At 30.6% G+C, this 15,667-nt stretch overlaps 1 protein-coding gene across 1 annotated transcript in view; it reads left to right on the top strand.

Annotated features, from left to right (window-relative positions):
• EYS (eyes shut homolog) overlaps positions 1-15,457 on the top strand; it is a 140,658-nt gene extending 125,201 nt beyond the window's left edge. The window contains 3 exon segments of the mRNA XM_019738636.2: positions 6,755-6,898; positions 15,276-15,345; positions 15,348-15,457. Of these exon segments, the coding sequence (XP_019594195.2) occupies positions 6,755-6,898; positions 15,276-15,345; positions 15,348-15,457 (324 nt within the window).
• Positions 15,458-15,667: the final 210 nt, after the last annotated feature.

Here is a 15,667-nt window from a genome sequence, read left to right as displayed (position 1 = left end):
ACATTAAAATTATTTGAGAACTGAAAACAGCTAAAGGGAACATATTCACAACAATAAAATACCAAATGTGTGTTATTTTAGGAAAAATAGGATTAATAGGAAATTAAATTGCTCATGGATAAATTATCTCTGAGCAAATATAGCTAGTTTCATGAATGACAGTAGTATAACAAATATATTTTCTAGGACATGGGGTAGTATGAAGTCAATATTGCTCATGGGTAAATCAGCTTTGAGCAATATCATCAAAGTAATATAAGCATATTTACTCATTATGCCTTCATGAATCTATATTCAGAAATTAATAAACATAGCTAATTATTACAAAAATAAAAATTATGTGACCTCCCCATCTGAGATTCTAAATGACTTGAGCAGTCCAAGTGAAAGAAGCCAGTGAGATACAGCTCAATAGTCACCAAATACTTAAGTAGAGCCACCCAAATTACTTTTTAATGTTAGTACAAGGATTCAACAAAGTATTGTTTTCAAAACAAAGCAGATGTTAGGATAAATAAGAAAAGTGTGTAAAGTTAATTACACATTTTATATAATTCTCATTTTTTACTGCGTGTTGCTGTTAAGATCTTATTTCCTTTTTTTCCCTGATAAAATATCATTGAAGAGCAACATTAAAATCAAGCTGGTAAGTTTGCATGGGGTGCATTAATTTTACCAGCAGTAAAATTATTTTAATTAAGAGAATATTCTACCAACTAAATGAAGTGTCTTACATGCCCAATCGATTCTTGCCAATATGATTGCTCTACAAAAAAGGATGGTAATTAATTAGAAGAAGTCCCTTCAAGGACAATTGGTCTACAGTGCACAACTTGAGAAAGAGCTGACATGCACTGTTTCTTTTCAATGTCATAATCTATGTTCATTATATGTATTATTAGGTTTGAGAAAAGAAGATACTGACAAAGTGGATAATGAGTTGTGAAGTGAAATAAGAGAATATGAATTATGGTTAAGAAAAGATAAAATCATAACAAAAAAGAAATAACTTCTTTTTGAGTACTTTTCTTTTGTATAAAGCTTGTTGTGATCATGCTCACTTCGGCAGCACATGTACTAAAGAGCGTGTGATCATTACAGTTTATTTGACCAAATTAAACATACACTTAAGACATTTAATATGTGCCAGGGAACTTTTTTTTCCTAAATGAATAGTAATTGTTGCATTTGTGAATTACATTGCAAACCAATATTAGTTTTAATTCTGTTTTCTTTTTCAAATAGTGGGTCTTATTTTGGTAGAAGATATTATAAGACATTAATTATAATCTATTCATTTGAATTATTTTTAAAATTTTATAATGATTATTGTGAGAGTACAAAATCCTGTATCACAAAAGCAAACACATCATCAAAAGTATTTTTCTTACTATATGGCTTCACTTGAGCAAGTTTTCTTTTGCTAAATATCCGCTGCTATTTTTATATTAAGTTAGGATTTTAGGGCCTAACTTCAAGATTCAAAAAATATCTGAGTTTTTTAAAAAAGGTTTAAAATGTTGTTTAGTACTTTTCACTTATATTAAACATAATAATGTTTTAAAAACATTTTTACAGTAACAGAATTCTATTAATAAATATACTGAGTAGAAATAAATGGCTTCTATATACAGATAAGAGTTAATTAAATGGTATAATAAAAAAAGACTTTCTGTAAACAGCTGTTAAAATATTAAAATGCCTAGGACTTACATTAACAAAGACATGAAAATTTAAAATTGAAAAAACTTCAAATATTGCTACAGTATAATTATAAACACACAAAATCTGAAAAAAAAAATATGAAAAGATATACCATGCTGTTGGAGAGGATAGTGTATTAAAGATTTCAAATCTCCGTATTATTACATATATTTATTAAGATTTCAATAAGACAACACTGCCATTATGTTTGTTTTATTTCTCAAAGTCTACACGGAAAACTAAATAAATAAATAAAGCCAGGTATATGTCCGAAAAGTGCATTGTGTGGATAGGTGAGGTACAGTTTAACTCTGCCAGATACTAAAGCATATTATATAGCTGCAATAATGAAAAACATGTTATTGCTGCATTTATAGTAAAAAAAAAAATATGGAAAATACAAAGTTAACAAGTAAATCCTATTTATGCAAAAATTTAGCATGGAATAGTTCCGTTTGTTAGAGTAAACAGGGACTATTCATTAATTTATGTCAAACAACTGGGTAGTCATCTGAAAAAACAGTTGGATTTATATCTTACAATATACCTCAGTTAAATTAACATTGATAAAGTTTTAAGTGTAAAAATTAAAATGATGAAAGATTCAGAAAAATGTTACACAATTACTTTATAAATTTGGATGAGGAAGGCCTTTATATCTTCTAATCGAAATTTATACCCAGGAAGAAAAGACTGGTCATTTGACTACATGAAAAGCCAAAATGTCCACTTGTAAAAGATATTGTAGAAGCAGTCAAATGGAGAAGGAAAACTACAAAATTCATAGAAAGTATTCCTAAATATATGAGAAAATATTGTTTTCTTTTTTTTCTCATAATGAGAGCAAAGAAAAATTTAAAAAACCTATAAATACATATTTTTTCTCCTATAAGTCTGTCAAATATTGAGAGCTTGACAACTTGGTAATTTTATCCATCAATAGCAAAATGTAAAATCACTCTAATATCTCCACAGGACAATTTTACAATATCTATCAGAATATAAATGTATATACTGTTTAACCTTGCTTTCCCGTCACATGCTTCCCATCCACATGGTGAGTAATATACTCGTATATACAAGATTAGAGTGGCATCATTGTTTTTTGAGCAAAACAATGAACATAAATGTAGAAATTATTGTGGAGTACTCCCAGTACTGATATAACAGTCGATGAGATGCATGATAAAGGGAAAAGACTGGAAGGCCTGCGATGATATAAAATCATGTATGTAATAGGCTACCTTTTGATTCTTTATATTCAACTGTTACTCTCTGGGAGCCTATTTCTATGTTCTTTGCCCCAGTGTTCTGAAATTTCACTATGTTGGGACTTTGGGGGACTAGACAGACAGACAGACAGACAGACAGACAGACAGACAGACAGATAGATAGATAGATAGATAGATAGATAGATAGATAGAATTGGCATATAACATTATATAAGTTTCAGGCATATAACATGATTCTATATTTGTATATATTATAAAATGATCACCACAGTAACTGTAGTTAAAATTCATAGTTATAGGTTTTATTCTCGTGATAAGAACTTTTAAGGTTTACTTTCTTAGCAACTTTCAAATATACAATACAATATTACTAATTATAGTTACCGTGCAGAACATTACAGCCTAAGGATTTTTATTATTTTATAACTGGAAGTTTGTGCCTTTTGATCACCATAGGCCATTTCACCGATCTTCACCCCCCACTTCTGGCAACCACCAATCTGTTCTGTGTATATATCAGTTTGCTTTTTATCCCCTCTTATATTGCACATATAAATGAGATTATACTTTACTTGTCTTTTTCTGACTTATTTAACTTAGCATAGTGCATTCTAGGTCCATCTATGTTGGTAGAAATGACAAGATTTATTTTTGTTTATGGCTGAATAACACACACACACACACACACACACACACACACACACACACACATATATATATATATATATATATATATGATATATGTATATATCATTATGTATATATCATAACTTCTTTTTCCATTCATCCATTGATAGACAGTTAGGTTATGTCCATGGCTTGGCTATTGTAAATCATGCTACAATAATCGTGGAAGTGCATATATCTTTTGCAGTTAGTGTTTTTATTTTCTTTGGATAAATGCCCAGAAGAGGGATTGATAGATCACATGGTAGCTCTATTTCTAATTTTTCAGGAACCTCTATACTGTTTTCCATAATGACTACCAGTTTACATCCCCATGATAATATTCTGGTTCAATTGTGAATCACTTGATAAACCCTTTTATTTGGAACCATATGTTTCAGTTTTGATATGGTCTCTGTATTATTATTTTTTTTAATTGCTCTTTTGTCTTTTCCTATTCTGTACCCCTAAGTCCAGAATTTGGTATTTAATCATCTAATTTCATCCTTTCATTTTCTCATGTTTTTATTTATTTATTTTATTCTTTTTTCTACTCTATTCATCCGATAAAATATCTTAAATCTAGTGTTAAGAATTTTTGTTTGTTTGTTTTTGTCCTGTTTGTAATTTTCTATTTCCTAAATTGTATATTTCCATGACATCCTGTTATTTTATATAGGTAAAATAACATTTCTTATGCCCCTAACAATATTATCATTTTGATTGTTTTAATTTTCTTCTGTTCCGTTTAGTGTTTCTGTTTTCTGTAAGTATTTTTAATGATGGTTTGTTCTTTCTCATTTCAATTTTTTCTGCCGAATGTTGGTTGATCATATTTAATGGTGAGGATTGAAGAAGGCATTGGAAGCTTACCATGTGAAGATGGGCTTTGATGATTGGCAACTCTATTACAATTACAAATTGACAGCTGCCTTTTCGTTGGGGAAACATGAGTTTGGTAATCTTTGAGGCAGTAGTCTCTAAGATTCTGTCTCCTGAGAATAAACCCTGAAAATTATTTGTTTGTTGCCCTGGGGGAGGTGAGTGAGGAGTCAGAATAATTATTTGGATTTGTGATTTGGGAGAGAAGCTGCTTCCAGACCCCATCTAAGTACCACATTCTCAGAAACCTTTCAGTCCTGATTTCTGCTAGGTAGATCAGTTTGTTTTTCATAAATTGCCCTCTAATTAGGCTTTGGTGTTTTGTTATTGCCATTCTGCTAATTTAGTCACTGCACCTACGTCATCTTTTCAACTTCTCAAAAATGTATTAAAAATATTTGCTCACTATTATTTTCCTGCTCATTCTTTCTGTGGGTTAAAGTTTTTGTTTTATATTTTTTCATTAGCTCTTTTTGAGGCTTTGGGAGGAAGTAGCAATAGTACCTTAGTTAAATTCAAATTTTTAATCATATGCATCATTATGGGAAACTCTATGCTTCTAAATTGAACAACTTAGATAAAATGGGTAAATTCCTACAAAAATACTACTTGGCCAACTGACTCAATAATAAATATAAAATTTAATAATCCTACAAGTTCTAAGGTGATTGAATAATGTAGTTGCTAAAAACCTATCCACAAAAAACCACTGGATATATATGGTTTCCTATCTAAGTTCTCCCAAATATGCAAAAAAAAATTAAATATAATAATACCTAAACTCTTCCAGGAACATTCATCAATTGATTATGTTTGGCTAGCATAACCACATTTGAGTTATTTTCTTTCAGAACATTGAAGATATGATTTTTATTGGCATCATTAAATTTATTGATTGTTTTTCTTGTGTATCATTTCTGATAACCCCATCCACTGATTATTTTATTGCTAATAGAGTAAATATTTTTTTTTTATAATTTTAAATTATAAGCAGTCATTACACTGATAAGTTTGAAAGGTCTGGAACATTTTGCATGGCTTCCTAGCATCTTTCTTTATTTGCAGAGTTATATGTGAGATTTCTAAATAACGTATGCACACAGCAGGGGAATTTTAGCTTGGGAACCATCTCTACAATTCAGATGTAAGTCACATAACTTACATGATATTTTTCAGGAAGTCCTGCCTCACAAGCCATACACTTTAGGATCGTTAACTATAAGCAGCTCTAAAATGGAGATATTAGGTAAGCGATTCTGTGGATAAAGGTTATCTCCCTAACAAATATTATTGGTCGTTTTACTAGGAGGTTTAGTTACGTTTACAAACTTATGGTCTTTTATCACCTGGGTATTACATCAATTGATGAAAGATAATAGGTCCTCAGTTCAGCTTAATTAGCTCCTTTCTTTCCACAGTTCTGGGATTTCCATTTTGTTGTTGTTTTTACAGTTTCATTCCCTATGAGTTTACCAATTATATTAATCTTTTCCTAAAGATACTTCAACACATTTATGATAGATATTTTATAGTGTTTGTACAATAATTTAAAGTCTGGGTCATCTGTGTGTCTGTTTTTACTAAGTTTCCTCTGAATATATAGGTCATATTCTTTGCTTTTTTGCAATCTAATCATTTTATCATTTCATAGATATTGTCTAAAATTGGAGTGTGAAGCAGATAAAGTATATACGTACATGTATGCATGTACATGTGCATATATGCATATCTATATCTATACTTATACACCACACACACACACACACACACACACACACACACTCACACACACTCCCTTCATTGTTTCCTGTCAGAAAATTAGAATGAAGTCCTGATCATTTTTGTATCACAAATATTTTAAGGATTTTTTCCCCAAAATTTATTTTGAAATATTGTGCGTGTGTTTGTGTGCAAGTGCAATATATAAAAGATGAAAATAATTTTGTACAGAATGTATTCTTTATAATTATTACATCATTTTTACAATTGGAAATCTATTTGATATTTGATTACTTTTTTAAAAATGCATTGGCCTGGATGGCGTTTCTTGTTCGAATGCTCTATTTCTCAGGCCAGTTTTAAAACGAGAGGTTTGGGCCTTATTCTATTTTAGATCTTTTTCAAATTTAATATTCTATAGACATAAAACCTTATTTTTTGTAAGTATAATCAAATATCAAATTGATATGCTCAAGTAATTTGACAGCTGTCTTTAATAATTCAATTTGTGTTCAAGTTTATGAAAAGTTATTTTTTTTTTAATCTCTTTGAAAGGATCTGGAGGTGAAAAATATGAAGTGGCTATTGATGCTTACTTCTTTCTCACTACAAATTGCCCTGAAGATGCAATCTATGTGAAGAAATCTGAAAACCTTAATTATGTTTGTTATTTCCAGTATAAAGAAACAATGGAGGTAAGATAAATATATGTGACAGTTCCTCATCTGTCTCTTTAACTTATAATTGACTTATTTGAAAAAGCTAGAACTGTCAAGTTTACAAATTCCATGTTCAAGATGTGTACAGTTTAAAAATAACCACATCTACTTGGAAGACATTTTACCTCATATATTTATAATATAAAGAGGTAAAGAAGAGTTTTAACAATAATTTAATCTTTAGTCTTTTTGTGTTCCATTCATGTTATAATTTGCTAATTTATTAAAGCCTTTCCAATGCTATTGTGATCATGCCACATTTTTGTTAAAAGATTAAAAAGAATTACCAATGTCTTTTAGAGTATACTTAAATCTCTGGGTGATTTCTAATCCTGGGCAATTTTACCACTAACCATTGTGGTGCCTAATGCAAGAATACTAAAAGTGGCCCTCTTTTCTTCATGTCACCCTCATCTTATACAAATTGGGATAATATTTTCAAACAAATGACAATAAGAAACAGAAATTTTAGGATATTAATTTTAAGCAAATGAGGAATATTTTTGTCAAATGACTGAAGTTTTCCAAAAGATTTGGAGAGTTAACAAAACATTTGTAATCTCTCTTCCCTGGACACAACCTAACTTGTTCATTTTATAGAAATGAATCTTTCTAATTTTATCTTTGGCATATCATTTATATAACATTTTCAATAAAGATGTATAAGCTATTTTCATTATGAATAAATCCATTAACTTTAAGCCAACTTTATAAAAAAAAATACTGTTTATTTCAACAACAGCCATGTAAAGAGGCATTGTAAATATAAGCAAATGGATTTCCAATTCCTCAGAACTTTTAATTTCATGTGTGCCTTCAATTATATATTTTATTGTTCTTAAAATTCATAAAAATAGATATTAAGCTTAATATACTTTTACGCGTATGTATTTAGCCAATCACAGATACATGACTATGCATACAGATCACTAAAGTTTTAATCTTTAAGATATATTTAACTTTAATCAGCATATTAAAAATATTATATATTATATTAAATTTACTAATTAACTATATATTTTCACTTAGGAAACACACAAGCAAATCATATCTCTTATCTTGTATACATATTTCTATTTCCCTGTGTTTTAAAATAATTACCAACTTTAAACAAACTAACATTTGTTTTATTAGACTCATAAGAAACACAAAGATAGCACTCAAATAACCATGGAACTATTTTATTTTTTCATGATCACACATTTTATAAAACTTTTAAAACTTTTATGTTAGGCAAAATAAACATAAATATATGAGTATATATTTAAGCATAAATGTACATTAATTAATGATATTTGCATGTTGTAATTTCTATTCTATAAGGAACAAGGGTAATTTTAACCTATATTTATGGACGAATATTTATATATTTTTCTTACTTAAAAATTGTTCAAGTGTCAAAATGTAATTTATTAGTTCCATTTAATGTCACTGTGAGGTCTTTGATGTTGACCAAAGAATTGGAAATCGCAATTTAAACCATTATGTTAAGTCCTTATGATTTGCAGTATCATCAATAAAACATTCTAGTACATCAATGTAGTAGAATAAATAAAAATCCACAAGTTTAAACCCTTTTAAATTATATCTATTATTAAAAATTCAATTATTTCAATTTCATATATTTAAAATAATAATCTGAGAAATTGATGATAGGATAGTTCTTTCAAGGTTAAATTAATAACTCTCACTTGCCTGAGGAGTTATTTATATTTTGGGAAATTACATAACCTCTTTTTATATTAAGTAAATCTTAGTGTTCATATATTTAAAAAATCAAGACTTTCAAGTTTATGCCAAAACTCTAAGGGCCTAATTTTCTATTCATCAAAAAGACTAATTATATTACCCACACATATTTTCTGCCCTGCTAAATTTTTGGCAAAGGAAAAACATACAAATAATGCATAGTTAATCATTTTCTTTTTCCTTGTATTTTTTTACTATCTGAAAAATAGTCCTATGTATAATGACAGAGATGTTATTTATGACCAATAACTTTTTTAATTTCCCAAGCAAAAAAGAAAGGAACAAATAGCAAAAAAATGAAGAAGTGAAAGGGAACAAGCTTCAGGCAGATGTAAAATCATTATTGATAAAGGTTAATTATCTCCTTGCTGCAAAGAATAATAGAGGCTTAAATGCAGAAAAGCTCATTTTTACAAATACACCCAGACACACAAAAACAAATTACCGTCTTTCCCCAAAAATAAGACCTAGCCGGACAATCAGCTCTAATACGTCTTTTGGAGCAAAAATTAATATAAGACCTGGTCTTATTTTACTGTAATATATGGCAGGGCCTCATCTAACATAATATAATGTGTATAAACCTGGCCTTATATCAATTTTTGCTCCAAAAGACTCATTAGAGATGATTGTCTGACTAGGTCTTATTTTCAGGGAAACACGGTATCATGGACAGTCTAAATAATAACTCACATCCTTGACAATTTCATAGAGCCATATAATTAAAAACCTAGGGCTTATTAATTCCAGAGGCATGAACATGAAAGAGGGGTTCTTGTGCATTAAACAGAGTAATCTATTAGACACACAGGTTGGAGACTCTCCTCATAAGAGTTTTTCTCTTTTTGTTTTAATGCATTTGTCATATGAACCATCTTGTTCATGTCAAAATTTCCCTAGAGTAGACACTGCAATTTCAGATTGTTGTCTGAGAAATTATATCAGTTAAAGAAATATCTACATGATTTGCAACATGAAGGAAGTAATGCATGGTGTTGAAACCTTTGAGATTGAGAGGATCCCAAGAAAACTTATGGAGGTGCTTGTGCAACGTCATGTCTTCAGAACATGCCCAAGAGTAGTCAATCCCAACTGAAGGCTCACAAAAGTGTTTGCAAGATTTTGAAACTGTGACTCCATGTAAATTTTGTCCAAGAAATGCAGACTGATGTGATCATCTGAAGTCATTGTTCATTTAAGTCATCTGGATGATGAGGTTATAAGACCTATTCTGTCCTCTCCCAGCAGTCATCTTCTTACAGAATCACCACAGGAAGTGACGTTGACAGAGATGTTCTGTCTCTCTAGATTGAATTGGATCACATAATCAAATAATTCCTTCTTTTTTTCTTTATTCTTAAAAGACAAAATAAACATAACATTTGGGAATTTGATGAAAAAAATTGGATTTCAAAACTGATACTGTACTTATGTAACTGTCACAGTTAGAGAAAGGAATATCCAGTGGTCTCAGAGTAGCATACTGTTTTCAGTCTGGGGTTTGGTACTAAGGGCATTTTAATTGGATCTTTACAGAATTTTGTGTTCAGGATTCATGCTCCAAACAACTGCCGGATAATTCCATTGATCACGAAAAATAATTCTTTTAGATTTAAGCAGTAATGTAAAACACAACTTTAACAGAATCTTACTAGTGTCTGAAAAGGGAGAAATTATGGGAAGATATTTATATACTTTATAACCTTGATTGGCAAAGGGTGGGTGTGTTACTGGTAAGTATGTCAGATTTTATGAATAAAGATTTGTGCTGGTGGGCACAATGTGGTAAGAATCTCAAAGTAAATTTGATGAGCAAGCTGTTAGTTTTGGTAAATAACTAATTTTGGTTGGTTCACAGTCTTACCTTTCAGGAGCAAGTATTTTATGGAGGGAAGAATAAATTTGTTGTTGTTGTTGTTTTTTGTTTTGTTTTGTTTTGTTTTGTTTTCCTGTTTCTCAGAATTTTTCCATTTTAGGATGGGAAGTTAGGTCCATTTCACTACTCATTTACAAAGACTGAAATTCCAAAAGTATTCTTTCATTTATAGTGTTAAACAAAATACTCTCACAACTGAAAGCTTTTCTAAAACAGGTTTAATGAGCCATATGCTAGCTAGAAAATGGGTCTTGGGATATGCAGTCTGAAACCACCAGCAGCAAGCCTAATGGGGAAGACATGTCCACCAATCTGGAGATGATGGCTCTTTGATATGTTATGTTTGGGGGAAGAAAGATATAAGTTGTTTTGAAAATAATTTACATTAGCTATAAATATGGAGTGTGGGAAAAGGTGAAGGGGGGCAGTTTTAGGATAGGTGCATAATCCTAGAAAATACACAGAAGAATTATTTTCTACTTTTGATTGGTTGTGAGGAAGAGTTCAGAAAATTCATGAATACGAAAGATGTGTTAGTGTCTGGTGATTGATTATATTTATTTTTAGATAGTCCCAACATACATTCAGGAATTTGAGCAACCTTTTCGTTAGTTGAGCATAGCTGTTAAGTGGTTAATTATTCTTGTTTCTCTCTCGCACTCTCCCGCTCACTATAATTTAATTTAGGACAACTCAGATTTTTTCATGCCTCTATGTGTTAAAAGTGTTCTCTCTTCTGGTCTTTTTAAATGCAAACACTTTTGGAAGGAAAGCACATAACTATAAATGATTTTTTTTTAATTATCCTGCTACAAAAAAGGTTATAAGATGATATATAATTATGAGTTACTAGGGATGGAGGATGCTTTTAAAACAACATAGAAGAGACCAAGGGACACTAAAAGTTGGAATACAAAAAACCTTTACCAAATTTAGCTTATTTCATTATTTTTGGCTAGGTCCAAATCAGTAAAAACTTGGACTTTAATTCATTTTATTATATAGTCATATGCTACACCACAATGTTTTGGCTAATGACACATGGCGGTCACATATGAGTAATGTTGACGAAAAAACATTCAGCCTAAGAAAACGCTTATAAAAGTTTATTTGAGCCAAACAGAGGACATTGCTGGGAAACAAAGAATCAACGGATTGAGGAAATGCTTCGGAAAATGGCTGTTTTGCAACTTATTTTATACACTGGAATCGAAGGAGAAGGGTTACATGAAATCCACTGGTTGAAGATGAAAAGGGCAGGAGAAAGCAAAGTGGGGAAATCTCTGAGATTGGATAAAAACCAAAATGGAGAGAACACACACTTACTTTGCATTGGTGGGTACAGGATAATTAATAGCATAGAGATGGTATTCGGAGAACAAGATAATAGTGAGGAATTCTGTAGTTTCCTGCTTTGGTGTGATGGGTTGTGCTCCCTGGGGGCACTCTGACATTCCAAGGGTGTATTATTTCAGATGCAAGTAGACAAAAGATAGGCTTACTTACGGTAAAGATTGACCTTTATCAAGGAAGCTACAGGCCAAGGATGTGACTACAGGCCACAACTTATTTTTAGTTAGGAATTTTATGTTTAGACCATCTTATGTGGTTATTTTCAGTCTCCTAAGCTTGTCAGGTTTAACCTGTGGCCCCTTTTATATCCACATTATAATGAAGCTGAATAATTCCTATTGCCTAGTGACCCTGGAGTCATTGTAAAGTCTTAGCAAAACATATACACATACTTACCATTGTGTTACAACTGCTTACAGTATTCAGTACATTTACATGTTGTACATGTTTGTAGCTTAAGAGCTGTAGGAAAACAGAACTTGTCACCCAAAATATGTCTCTTTGTCATAAAAATTATTTTAGACTGGTTAATTTAAGGAAATAACAGTCATGGGAAAAGCTCTGAAAATGAAGTGGAAGTTACCCTTTGTAACAGACACTTATATTTGTAAGGGAAATCTCCATGTGTGTCATCCTTGATGTTCCAGGAAGAGGGGGTGGCCTTATCTCTAGAAACTCTTATTAATGCAAAAGACTAATGCACAACAACTTTACTCCTGTTTACTGTGCTTTTCCCAGTAACCTCCCATAACTGACTCTCTCTACCCCAACCAACATCTTCTTTTGCTTTCAAGCTGAAGATGGTATTTAAGGTGGTGGCTTTAACATTTTGGTGAGTTTCTCCTTTTTTCTGGGTCTCTCCCATCTATATAGGTGGTGTTTATGTTATTAAACTTTTGTTTGTTTGTTTTTCTCCTGTCAATCTGCCTTTATTACAGGAATGTCTCAGCCAAGAACCCAAAATGGTACAGGGAAAATTACTTTTCCTCCCCTGCAGAGCAGTGGGCTGTACAATATAGCCTAGGTTAGTAGCAGGCTATACCATCTAATAGTAGGTTTCTGTGATGACACGCTGCAATAATCAAACAACTAGGGAATCGCCCAATGTTGCATTTCTTAGAAATTATCCCTGCCGTTAAGTGGCACATGACTGTATTTTTCTTTAGTTAAGATATGACAAAGACATTCTCAGTGTTTTCCTTGCCTTAAATAACCTTTAGATAAGTTTGTTTTGAGCTATAGACTCCTGACCTCATTTGTCTTAGGGAATTTACTTTAGAAAATTTACAATTGTAAATTATTTATCTGCCATTTTGAGATGTATGCTAACCTTCTCTCAGCCTGTTGGTGGTTTTAGGACCCAGGGGATGTCTTTCTCAAGGACCTGTGAACCATCTCTTTGAAATGTCAATATTGAAGGAGATAGTACCTCTATGTTCTAGTCCCTGTTACAGAGTAGGAGCCTGTTAGTGGGCCCCAGTCAGCAAACACAGAAAGCCTACTCACAGAGCAAAATCTTTGCAAACTCAGGAATAATTCGATGTGCCTTGCACATCTGATTTATCAATCTATTCCCTAATTTCCTCCAGTACTTTTCCACTAGCTCCTGATAGCACTTAAAAACCATCCTGTCTTTTAAGAAGAGCTGAGTTTCATCTCTCTCTCCTCTAGTGCAATCATCTTGAATAGTCTTTCCTGACTTTTTAACTTTTTGACTTTGTCCCGTAAAATTTTTACTCTGACTAATACTTTTCTAAGAATCTAGGTTTCTACATATATCATGTGTAATTTGAAGTTTTGGTGTTTTGCATTTTTTAGTTATATTGAAGGTTGAGAATACATGTATATTTGATTTTTTTATATAGTATATTTGAACAATTGGCTAATTTTGAATAAAGTTTATAGATTATAAAATATAGTATATCAAAGTTAGTTTTCTAAATTTGATAATTTTATGGAAGTAATGGAAGAGAATATTCTACTTTTTTTTTATAAAATATACACAATAAAGTATTTGGATATAAAGTACAATCACAAATTTTATAACACAAAAATAACAGTATGTATTTATATGTATTTACATGTATATAAGCAAAGAGAATAATAAAAGTGTCATAAAATGCAGATATTTGTTATTTCTTCTGTAAGAGCTCACTTAATTTTGTAAACCAATTATAGCATTGTTCCTTTAATTTAGAAACATTACAACAAATACTCTCTTTATGTAGGAAATGATTACATGCTTAAACACTGAGGGATAAAGATTTTTGTGAAGTAGAATCACAGACATAAAGACACAGATAAAGCTTATAGAGTTAATTATAATATTTTAGCCATGTATTCAGAGTAAATAGCAAATAACTCATCTATCCATGTCAAAGAACTTTTCTCCTTCCTAATGGACTTGAACTTTTTCATTGAATTGAACACTAATTCAAAATATGGAAAAAGAGATTCTCGGTTGATTCTTACCCAACAGAGACTAGATCTATATAAATGATTAATCTATCACCAAAGGATCAGATCAGGAAAACAAATTTCTTAATCATCGTTGCCACCAATGGAAAATAACTTTTTGGATGTAAATAGACCAGTGCGAAAAAGGAAACATGAAAGTATCAAGAGGAAAATAATAAAAGAGTTTTCAAAGTTCTATAGATGTTTTGAATTCACTTCTGAGAGCTTGAAAAATATATGCCTAGGTTTAAGCTCTCCCCAAAAGGTGTACTTCTCTGATGACAAAATTTACTTAATTCTTTCAGGTAAATTCATTTGGCATACCTGTAGAAAACTTCCATAACAGTTAAAATGCTATTTTTACAAAGGTAAAATTAAAAATATCTTTAATTAATAAAAGGTAAAATTATGACTTCCATGCAAATATAAAATAAATATGTGTTAAATATTTAATTTTATTTATTTTTAATAAGGGATGCAGTAAAATGTTACACTTAGGTCAAAGGTCAATCAAAATAAATCACTCAAGATGAAAAAACTGTTCAGTGATAAAGGAAACAGGATTTCCATAGATCTGGTATGAATGTTATGCTATTTCCACCATATCAGTTAACATTTAAGCAACATCTATGTAAATATAATTAAAATAATATTTAAAAAATTTTCAAAACAATTGCATAATGGATGTTCATTTATTTAGCTTTTTACAATTTACGTATTTCTTTCATAATTTGGGTATGAACTGAATATGACTGTTGTCCATGATTTTGACGTAAATCAAAACTGAATTTATTTTACCTTTGGTAAAGGAACACAGGAATTTCATATATAAAGGAAAGCATGAAATTCAAACTTTGAAATGAATGTAATATTATATTATATGATGGACATTTAAAATAGTCTTTTTATTTTTTATAGATGTGTGCAAGTGAATGCCATTGTTTGACTGAAGAAGATAATAAAGAATATTTTTGTCTATGTATTCCCAGAAGGCTCAGCAAAATTATCTGGAAAGTACAACTGACTATCAAGATAGTGGGTATCAACATGAAGCTGTTTATAAAGATGAATTCAATATATCTAGGTATTTATGCATTTGAGCACAGGATATTTCCTATTTATCAAAAAGCTATAATTGTACTGATAAGCCATAATTGGGCTATTTTATAATATTTACTAATTATTCCTGTTAAATATATTGGGATTTATATATCACACATATACATATATGTTATAGCATTGTTATGTTATGTTATAGTATAACATATACATATATTATAAATTATAGTATATAATGCACATTATCATAT

This window comes from Rhinolophus sinicus, linkage group LG05 (genome assembly GCF_036562045.2).
Source record: "Rhinolophus sinicus isolate RSC01 linkage group LG05, ASM3656204v1, whole genome shotgun sequence".
NCBI lineage: Eukaryota > Metazoa > Chordata > Mammalia > Chiroptera > Rhinolophidae > Rhinolophus > Rhinolophus sinicus.
This window is presented reverse-complemented; position numbering and strand designations above follow the sequence as displayed.